Below are 11649 nucleotides of genomic sequence, written 5' to 3' on the forward strand. Positions count from 1 at the left end.
CACAATTTTGATGTGGCACCAGGTTCCCCAAGAGATTTATGTTTGGCTTAAGACAATTTTTCACTTAAACTATTCTTTAGTTTACTAAAAAGAAAAAGTTGTAGGCAGAAATATCTCTTCTCAGACAAGTTGGCGTATTAAGAAATATTCTCCCTAGATAATACTTTGTAATGGCGTTTGCCAAGCTAAATCTTAACGTACATTTTTAGACCTGTGTAAAATCTAGAACAGATTATTGGATTTCCAAATTATCCCATAATTTGGTTAGAAGCAATGCTATTGTTTCTGATGAGAACAAGCAGCTGGTGTGGCTAAGCAGAGAGCAATTCAAGGGTCTGAGAGTGCACAGCGCCCTCAAATCACCCCTCACAGCAAACACTGACCATTACACAGAATTAGGTGCCAGATAACTGCAAAGCTACTGGAAAAGGCAGTTCCTCCCTCACTTAACTAGGCGGCAATATTGTGGCATGACACATAGTCCGGAGAGCTCCAGTGAAAATGAACATATTATATTTTGCATCCCAAGGATTTTGGTGGCAAACTTTCTGAAAAGTGGACATATTTCTTTACAGAAGCTGGAGCACATCTCTAGAGGATGGCTTCTTCTGCCGTTTTCTTCCACAGGAGAGATTTCAGTGGAAATGTTTCTCCTCTAATACACATCCATTATACCACATTAGTTACCAGGAAGAAAGAAAGGGGAACTAAGCACAGCAGGGAAGTGAAGATAGAGAGATGATAGTCACACCTCTACCCTGAGACGTACTGCAAGCAGTCCCCTGTCTGAACTCGGGCTGAATTTATCTTTAACCTCATTTTCATTTTGGAAAGCATAAGCGATCTGTAGTGATAATAGCATGGTTATGTCACATCGAGGACAAGAAAGAACAACTGGTCAGCTCAGCCCATAGAGGAGAAATATAATCTAGTGAAAATATAATACCATGCCCAGGAGGCACTTCACTGGCATTTTATATTACAAATACCTTATCTTTCACTGGAGTTAAAGTTATGCATATTTTTAGTTTGACAAAATTAGCATTTTTATAATCAGAATAGCTAAAGCCTTTAACACAAAAAGATTTTTTTTTTATCAAAGATTTAAGCAATGTGTGACTTTTTCATATTATTATTTTATACATATGTATATATGTATGCACATATAAGAGTACACAATCCATACACACATAGCTAAACAAATACATGAAAAATATAGGGAAAAAAAGTCAGTCAGTAGAGAAGAAAACATTGTTACAAATATTTTGTCATTTTTGAAAGAACAGTACCTCTAAGCCAACACTTGGCCTTAGGTAAAAAGTAGTAATAGGTACTTCACTAAATAGACTCACTGCAAGTTTCCCACACACTTACATGAAGGCATGGATGTGATCAAGTTCTCAGACACCACTGAATTCATCAGGTGCCCCGTACAAGTTTTGGGGGAAGAGGGGCCACATTAACTCTATGTCACAGGAGTTCCAAAACCTCCATGAAACAGAATCACCCCTGCAGAAAACTCTTAAGTTTGATGCTGAACAGAAGCCTTCCCTATTACTGACTATTAGCCATAGTAAGTTTCCCAGGGGAATAACAGTACCTCTACTGATTTTATCATGCCCTTTTAGTGTGAAATATTTCACTGAAAATAATTGGAACCTAATGATGCTTCAGAGGAGTCTCTACGCAAGAGAAAGAAATAATAGGAAGAAGTGTTATGTTTGAGACCATACTTTCTTTTCACAGAACTCTTAGACATCCAATGGGAACTGTCAGAGCCACCAATCAATTAATTTTCTAATCTCTCTGTAATGAGTTTTTTTTCTCCTTCAACCCTTGTTTGTCTCCTTTGTAGCAAACAGCTGATTTTTCACTTGTGTTTTGACTTCCTTCATTTTACACCATCCTAAAACGCAAAAGTGGAAATAAAAAGGAAGCTAGCCGTAACGGAACAAAATATAGCATGTCTATTCTTTAATTCCTTGGAACATGATAAGCTCAAAAAGTAGTATGCTAGGAAATTGATTTTGTCTGTCCAAAACACGTGAAAGTGTGAAGGTCATGTTGGCAGTCTGCCCTGCATTGCTGTTAAACCCTGCAATATTCGTTTTGACCTCTTTCTTATCATTCTAGTCATTTCTTCACACCCTGTACTGAGTTCACAAACAGCTCCTACAGTATTCCACAGAACTACTTGCAGATGCACAGAATATGAAGCAGTCACCAGTACTATTTTTTCTTGGAGATCTAAATAGGGCACATGAAGCCATCTTGAGGAAAAAAAAGGCATGATGCGGGCAAAGAAAGAAGAAAGCATGATGACAAAATGACCCAAAATGTGCTAAAACAGCAGCTAGATAGACATCTCACTTCTCCTATTGGAAATTTGGACTTGCCAAAAATTAAGAAGTGTGGGTCTGGTTTGTTTTTTAACCTCATTCTGCTTTGTTGATTAACCTGTTTCTGCTCTTAAAATGGATTACACCATCTTTTGTCTCCACTGTATAATTTTATCAAGGAGGCAACAAATCATGCCGGCAGTGACGGTCTGCACTGAAGTGGAATGTATAGTAAAAAACAGTTTTCCTCAAATGAATTGCTGAAACCGTTAATCTTTATCTAAACGCCCATAATAACCGTTTTGTTCTCTGTGGCAGTTGGGAGAAAAAAATGTCTTCCAGAAAGCATTTTGGCAGCCAATCTGCTTGTTAATAAAACCTGGAGAAACATTTGTGATTAATATAAATTACTAATTCCACTTTTAATGCCTAAACGTGACAGTGACTAATTTACACAGTTTCGCTTGAGCTGCCACTGAGTATTTCAAGTGGGACTGTGAACAAAAAAATGCTGTTGCACGGGTGTATGTTTCTAAACAAGATATTGCAGGTGCAGCGCTACAGATGAGGAACCTTATCTCTGGCCATCATTTCTAACCATACTGGCTGATTGTTCTGCTTGGACTAGGGGAAAAAGGGTCAGCAGTGAAAGCTACCTAACACCCTCTAATTGTGAGTTGGAAGTGGCACGTTTTGTACAGACGTGGGAGCCGGTTACAACAATGTATGAGGTGGCCGTTCCTTCTACTACCCAGTCAACAGCATTTTTTTTTAGTGCTGCAATGGGAGACAGCTAAACTCCTCCCAATTTAAGTTCAAAACTCAGTACTGGAGCAAAGTGTGTGGGCTGGAATGAGGGCGCTCTGGGGCACAGCGCTGAACAGCTGTCAAGAAGACGCTTCATTCCTCAGAGGCAGTCTTGTGATCACACAGATTACTCCAGTGAGAACCAGGTAAGGGGTACAGCACTACCAATGGTGAAAAATAAATAATAACCATATTTCAAGGCTTCAGACAACTGGTTCAACAACTAATATCTTTGTCTTGTTACAAATGTACTTTAAATGCATTCTTACACATGATTACTAATTTGAAACTCCAGTAACACTATAATTTGCCTGCTTATATTCAACTGCTAATAAAATAATTTTTAAAGTCTTGTGAAATATATGAAAAATTGAGAAAAGAGATTGCTAAACAATAACCTAGCGATGTCAGTTGCTCACGTCTGAACTACACAACACTGTAATCTTCCTCACTGGAACACGCCTTTATTTCTGAACAAACACGTGCTTTGCTTCTGCACCTCTCTCTGAGAAAGAAACACATTTTCTATCTTGCTGATGTGCCTATGTAGTTTTGACTCCCTTCTACTTCTTCTTTGACTCCTTGTACTTCTTGATGCTATTGACAGAAAGGACCTAAGGAAGCCACCTCCATGAAGTCTCAATGGGAACGGCACACACAACTCCGTTCCCCTGGGGAAAAATAAGTTCATGACTTTTCTGTGCATCACCAGCCAGAAGCAGGGAGGTTTTAATACTAAGCCCCCTTCAAAACAAGAAGGTTGCACTCCTTCACAGTCCCTAGGATGTTGAAGAAAGACACAACATCTTTTCCAGCCTAGGGCTACTTTATTTCTCCTCGAGATTTCTCAGGCAGAAATATATTCACATGCGTACAGACAGCAAGCCCTGCTGCAGCTGCTGCTACAGATTCTGACTTCAGTCCCAGTACAGGGCTCTGTGCTGTAGGATAGTGGATTCCTCACTGCCTCACAGCTGAACATCTTCTGCAAAACCCTAAAATACTAGAGACAAGTAGTCCATATGCAGTTTTTAATGATACAGGCATCAAGAGACAGGAAGATGAGCCCGTATTACTAAAAGCAGATGTATCAAAAAACACACATAAGAAGAAATCCAAGCTCATATCTTCACAATATCCCCACCTACAACTATTAACACATAGTATGTGTTCAGCTGTTCTGGTGTATTTTTCCCTGAACACGTTTTGAACACCACTATGACTGAATTGTCAAGGCTCTTTAAATTGATTAATATACTGCCATTCTGATTATCCTTCAAATAATTAAGATCATTTCACCCCCAGAAGATCAGCAACAGCAATGTTATTCCCTATATCCATCATCAAGAGCCTGGTTACTTTTGTGTATAGAGGTATGGCACGAGTGAGACTCTGATACACCTTCAAACCATTCTTAATTCCCTAAAGCAATGCTGTATCTAGCTAGCTATACCACTCGATACTTTAAATATTAAATATCCATGATGTAAAAGGGAAGCCAGGGACATTTTAGAGGCAGTAAAAATCTCATTTGGCCAATAATGTAGATCTGAGGATGACCTACTGCTTTCCTGAGGGAAAGTGGAAACATTTGGAAGTCTGAAAAGATTTTTCTGTAATTTTTCAGAATAAAGCACTTCTATGCATTTCTGAATACTCTGTGAAAAATTGTATTCTGTGTGATTTATACTGCCTTGCCAAAAATCTTGAAGACAGGAGTATGAACTGCATGTGCCATTTTGAGCCCATAGTCTTAGCCACCTTGTCTGAATAGCATGCATTACTGGAGAATAAAAAGAAAAGGTTATTTAGCATTACTTAACATCCTCCTATTTTATGGCCTCCTCTAGTATCACAGAGTTAGGTAGCTTAGGAAGAAATTTACTTCTTTTAAATCTGAGTATTTATGTATACGGAGTTTAATGTTAAGTATTAACTTATGAAGCAAGATCATCAGCCAATTGCTCAGCATGCAGAAGCATTTTTTCATTGAGGGAGTTTGGTTTTAGTCTATTGGTTGCAAGCATGCGTATGTACTCAGTTTGTATCATGACACACAGACAGTATCAGCGGAGAAAGTGCTGCCTTGGTGAGTTAGTCTGAGGAACAGGGAGACTAACATGCTGATGACATGGAGGCAATGAAGTACAACACTGTTATTCCAAATGTCACTGCTACGTTATTTCCACTTCTGTTGGCATCTGCTCCATGTTACAAGATGCATACTTCCAATACAGCAGCTCATTAAACAGGTTTCAGTTTGCTCAGAAATCAAATTAGAACACTGTTACAGAGTTATAAGTCCTCAGATAATTATTAATAATATTCTCCACTTCTGTGAGTTCTTTCATCCAAGGAATCTACATGCTTCACCTTATTAATCTCATAACATCACAGTGAAGTACCACTGCAAAGAGCCTCACCCACCACTGAAGTGCAGCCACCTCTGAGATGTTAAGTTGTAGCTGTTGAACATCAAAACTGATTTAAAGCAAGGAATGATGAATGGTCCACCAGGATTTAAAGGGCTGTGGGTAATTCATTCAATTGTACTTCCAGCAGAACACTGGAATTTAAATACTTGCTTTTAAGAAAGTTGCAATGGGATTTTTACAAGATTCACGAATGTTAAAAATTACAGTAATACACAGCCACCAGTATAGAACACTTAGTCACAATTTCCCTTAGGGCAGGTGTGTCACATATGGCCTTAGCAAGTTCCTAATGCTCGTTGGAGGTCTTTTATCCAAGGTCTAACCAAACTATCTTCTTAACATTTGTGATTTGATGATCACATAACAACATTCAATACATGCTTTATTTTCCTACAAAATGAACTGGCCTTCATCAATCATGTTGATCAAAATGAAAAAAAAAAAAAAAAGACAAAGGAAAGAAAAGTCTGTTCCTCATCCTTTCTGTCTGTGGGAACTCTCTCATTCGTCAATCGTCCAAAATCAGTACTTCAGCAGAAAGCAATGCAAGTCACTGGTTTTCCTACAGGGGTGAAGACCTTATACAATATGCTCATGAGACAGCTTTCAAAGTTGCAGATATATAGTATATCCTCCCCTTTTTTACATTTCTGTTGCTATCAGGATCTTAATGGCACTTGAATTTTTGAAGCATATGAATCCAAATCGGCTTCTTTCAACTTGTTATCTGAAAGACATTCATTCCCTTTGAAAAACTCAAACAATAGAGACCAGCACTTCCGTGGGTTCTCTCTTCATTTTCTTATATGGATTTCTCCTGAGTCCCAAATTATTCAACAGCTTTTAATGCTCCCTTTGAGGATTCTAAGAACACTACCAACGTCAAAATCTATTAGACACTGGTGATTGTTTCTCCTTTCTTTTTAGCAGGACCAGCACTTAATTCTTCTGATGCTTTCTAACAGAAACCAGTCCTTTAATCTACACACTAGGCTAAGCATGAATTCCCTTTCAAAGGTCACCTTCCTTGTCTGTCTAATATTATCACACAAAAATATTTTTTCAAGTACACATTTATCAAACCCTTTCAATTGCTTTGATTTCATTCAAAACATCTTGAGTGACTCTGGTAAACCAGCTATCAAAGCAGGATTCAGAGTAGAGTGGCATGTCTGAGCCCACTGCTGTCAAAGTAGGAGCAGTGTTTATGCTGATCAGATCTTCATTGAAAGATTCATCGGGGACCTGGCAATAAACAATGTTTCCCCAAAAGAAAAGTGCAATTAACACACTAAAAATATTTGTAATTCCCTCAGCATCCTTTAATAACGTTCTTTAGTTAACCTTCGGGTTTTAGCTTTTGGTGCAAACCAGGATATCTGGAGGGAGAGTTCCAAAAGGGATTTTCTAACCTCCTGTCTTCAAACAGCAACGAGAAAACACAAACACCAGCAGTACCTACATTAATTAACACCTGTGGAATTGAAGACAGACAGCCTTTTTTCACGTGCTGAAAGACAAATGCAGTCTTTGCTTTCAAAGCAAAATGTCTGCTACTTAAAACTATCCATTTTAGGACCCTTTTCTCCCCTTTCCTTGCTTTTGTGTTCATCTCTCCTTGCAGAGAAACCCACCTTAACCTGCATACCCAAACTTATGTTCTCTTGCCAAGGACATTAAAATCACTGTCATACCACTAAGTATTTAGTTTCTGCTTTCTCTGTATTTCATTTGCTTCTGTTTCAGTAGTAATACTATTTTGTCTGTTTTCAGGCTAACATACACTAACCTGAGGTGAGTGCCTCCTAAGAACTAAGTAAAAATCGAGACCTCAGGTTATGATCTATTACTTACTTTCCGCAACCCCACACTGTGCACTCCCTAACTAAATAAAAGTTAATTTCTCTGTAAATATTTAATAACCTTTTCTTCTTTCAAAAGTAGAGTCAGTCAGTGCTTGTTGATTGCATGTCTGCAATTCACTTCCTCGGTGTAAATTTGATATCAGAAAGATAGATTATTTTTTTCCTGTATTTTCCTCGAATGAACATGCAAAGAAGGGAGACCCAAGTTCATCTCAGCAATATATGAAGGCAACGGCACAACAAAGAAAAGTGGCATTTTCAAAACCAACAGTTCAGAAAAAGAGACAGTGATTGTTCTCAAATTACTGCATTTTCTGATAATAATGGAAGCAAGAGAGGCAAGTAACATCCTTCAAAGGTAAATTGCAATGATTTTTTAAAAAGCACCAGCCAAATGTCTAACTAACCACTTAATATTTCTGTCTATCCAGAGGTCTAGACCACACGACATATTTTGTAACCCCTAAATAGAATATACCTGACATAGTCAGCCTTCCCCCTTGCTGCAGAGAGGGCAAAGGTTTCAGATCTGCTGAAGAAAGGAAACTTGGTGAAGCAGTAATTTCTTTAACATGCAAACACAGAAAGGTAACAAAGGCGGTCTCCATAGCCTGGACTAGAGCCTGCTTACAATTCTGATGAGAAAACAAGGAACAACATTTCACCATGTTGTTTCTTCAGCACAAACTAAGAGAAAAACATTCCAGGATGGACAAGTCTCCCCTGAGGTGGTTTGCATTTAATGGTTAACTTCAAGTACAGGGCTTCCCTGCAACTGCTGTAATGCCAACCTTGTTACTGTCCTCAACAGAGCAAACGATGAAGGCAAAACCTACTTAAGCTACAGAAAAGGAGAAATGCTTTTGTGTCTCTGAAACATGCCTAAAAATTTAATTTCAGTGAATACCAGGCCAATAAGCTACTAGTAAATGAACATCTCTTTGCTACTATTTTTTTGCTATTTTACCTTTCATTAAAAAAAAATAATTCCATCTAAATGCAGTTGAATATCATAAAGCTCATCATATTTTAAAGCACTTTGGAACAATTATTTTGAAGAGAGCCCTTGACAGTTAAATGACTGAGTTGAATGAATGTTATAGAAGATACGTAATGATTTTTAGTGAAATATTGAATATAACCACAAATGAGGAAAACCAGACATAAGCAATCTGGGTGTATTTGAATAATAATATCTTGCTTGAGAGTTCAATGGATTTTGTACGTTCTAACAAGGAAGCTATTAGCTAGACAGACCAAGCTGAGATTTCTCCTATTTTTTTCCTTCACTTGCATATTTAGTTTTCACCTTTATTAAACATTTCTCTTTCTTTTTTAAATTTTAGAAAACCATTTTTTTTAATTATTTTTAAATGCTTGCAGCTACTGATGCCAGCCCTGTGCTACATTTTATTGCAACCATGTGATTGTAAAGACTCCACTCCTTAGCTTAAGTATTACTGCTTGTTTTACTGATGATACTCAAAAACTGAATTAAAAAAAAACAGCAAAGCAAACAAACAAAAAAAAAAACCACCAAAAAATCCATAGCTTTCAGGGAACCTGATAGCGGAGTTCTGAATGACACAAAATTTCTGTTAAAGTTAATGGGAAGTTTTTGTGAGTGACACGAGTAGGAGTGTTCCTACACAGTACAGATTTATTCATCCTAGAACGTTATCCACTTAACTCTGATATTTTTACATGAATTCTCATGACCATAATAAAAAAAAAGTTTTAAGTAACATTACAGTTTGCTTTTTAAAATTATTTTTATTATAATTATTATTACTATTGTGCTTCAGGACAAAAAGGCGGCACTGTTCTGATGCTGAACCACCACTCATTAGAAGTTTTTATTTGCTGGAAGAAAAAGAAATGAATGGAAAACTGTCCACTAGTAACATATATCCCTGTAGATTTAGGAAAGGAAAAGAAAAATCTCAATGCTGAAGAAATGAAGCTTTAAAATAGAGATCATACATACTTGATTTCTCTAGTGAAATGAGGTGGAATGACTGTTTCACAGCAGAAAGGCCAGCTACATGTATGAAGGCAATATTTATTGGAATCTACAGTCTGTCTAAAGCTTTCAACTTTCTAGCCTAACAGTAAAACCAGAAAAAAAAAAAAATATTGCTGGAGCAGTCAAAATTTGTTAGGAGTGGAAGATTCAGGTACAAAATGAATTCATGAAATAAGATCTTTGTTGGAGGATTAAGCAAATGAGACAGCTTAAGCAGTATCAACTGCACAGCGGAGTTGGGGAATCAGTTTGCTTCACCCACTGGTTTTTAACCTCCTGATGTCTCCACTTCCTTAGGCCCAGATGTTATCCTGCATCTCCTCTGGGTGCCCAGCGCAGCCCCGATAAAGGCCTCCGTGAAGGGGAGCGCAGAGCTGCCGGAGAGCTCTCCCCATTGCTTCGGGGAGTGAGCACAAAGGTGTGTGAGCCCATTCACACTCCCCTGCCTGCCACCTGCTCCCACAGTACCCCACATCGCCCATGCTGAAACAGCTCGTCCAAAAAAAAAAAACGGAGGGGGAAAAAAAGGAGGGAATAAAAAAAGGAGCCACTTGGCTTGATGCTAGCAATATTCACTGTAAGAAATTACAACTTTAAACACCACTGGACTATGGACATCAGCAGCCATACCACTTACAAGCTACACAGACCTCACTTTCCTTGGGTGATAAATATTACAGAGACAAGAGTAAGTCATCTCAGCAATTAAGAAAATCCAGGAGTTTCACATGCAAATGATTAATTATTTTTCCTCATATTTGAGGACAGCTTCCATCCTACCCTTCTTGCCCCTACCCCCTCCTCCTCCACCTCAGAGTGCTGGAATAAACGTAATAGTGTGTTTTGCTTTAAAAGTCAGCCATGGTTCAGTGAACAGGTTGATATGCTATTTCATGTGAGAAAAGAAGCTGTGATTTAATCTCATTTTCACTAGCTAGATTCCTAGCTAATATCTGGGGATAGTTAAGCCTGCATTCACTGTAAGACATCTGCATTATATACTGTTTGGCCCTCTGCGTTTCCACAGAGCATAGGTGAAAAATTAGCTGGGCTTCTTGCACCTGCTGTGCAACAGTGGTTAATCTCTATATACTCACAGATGTAGAAATATTCTCGGCCTGGCCTGAACTCAAATCCTAGCGAGAAGGGAGTGAAGAGCTGGAACTTTTCCGAGAACTTCAATGGTCCATTCGGGGAATGCGGCCGATTACACTCCCACCTCTTGAACCCTTTGGAGGTGTGATCGCAGGAGCTGTAGCCATCAAAGTTCACCATGTACAGAACATAGCGTTCGGTCTTATCTTCCGGCACTGAATCTTCATAGTGAGGGCAGAACACATCCAGGTAGTCATTGATGCAGACATCGATGTGGTAGTCACCCTGCTGGAATCTGAAATCACAGGAAGAGTTCAGACGTAAGCACAGTTAACTCAGGATGACCTTGTTACAGGGTAACATTCTCATAAAAGGGGCATCACTAATGGCACTTCATTTCACTCCAGCCATGCATACTCACTCTTAAAAATAACCCTTACAATTCACCAGAGCTGTCAGAGACTGCTTATGCAGGACTACGATCATACGACCTTCTGGATAAAGGTTTTGCTCTCTTCTCTTATTAAATGAGTCTGTTGCTAATGCACACAAAGTTACAGACTCTTTTTTCCCTATGGTTTATTGAATAAAAAAAACAAACAAAGTATCTGGTTTATTTTTTAATTGGAGAAAGAGCAAGAAGAAGTAAAGAAGCCAAAACTGTATCAGCCTCCCCAAATCAGTGTCTATATAAACATCTACAAATGCATGCAAATAAATAACCCAAACATATCCTCTTCTCTGAATCAGGCAGTAATCACCCCTGTGCTGAAAGCTGATTTGACTGCAAGTACTTACAGTTACTACAAGAGCACAAACAGGTTTCCTCTTTCTTCATGAATAGCAGCAGTTTGTCAAGATGCAAAGAAAAGCGTGTATCGCTTTTTAAAGATATTTGAAAAACAGTGAATCTCCTTTGCCAAAAAGTACACAGTGGAGACATTGCTCTGTTCAGATAAAAGGATTCTGGGATACGATTAGCAGCACTCAGCCTAATGTGACAGTTCTGAATGACTGCCAGCTGAGAAATGCAGCACAAGGCACCAGCCCAGATGCACTTTATTATTACTATTATTATTACA

At 38.4% G+C, this 11649-nt stretch overlaps 1 protein-coding gene across 1 annotated transcript in view; it reads right to left on the minus strand.

Annotated features, from left to right (window-relative positions):
* The window catches only part of EFNA5 (ephrin-A5), a gene marked incomplete at its 5' end in the record, with an annotated part of 36526 nt that extends 25635 nt beyond the window's left edge, over positions 1–10891 (minus strand). Inside the window, one exon of the mRNA XM_009880481.1 lies at positions 10570–10891. Coding sequence (XP_009878783.1) covers positions 10570–10891 — 322 coding nt within the window. The remainder of the gene's footprint in view (positions 1–10569) is intronic.
* Positions 10892–11649: the final 758 nt, after the last annotated feature.

The sequence above is a fragment of the Charadrius vociferus genome, unplaced genomic scaffold (assembly GCF_000708025.1).
Source record: "Charadrius vociferus isolate BGI_N301 unplaced genomic scaffold, ASM70802v2 scaffold272, whole genome shotgun sequence".
Lineage (NCBI taxonomy): Eukaryota > Metazoa > Chordata > Aves > Charadriiformes > Charadriidae > Charadrius > Charadrius vociferus.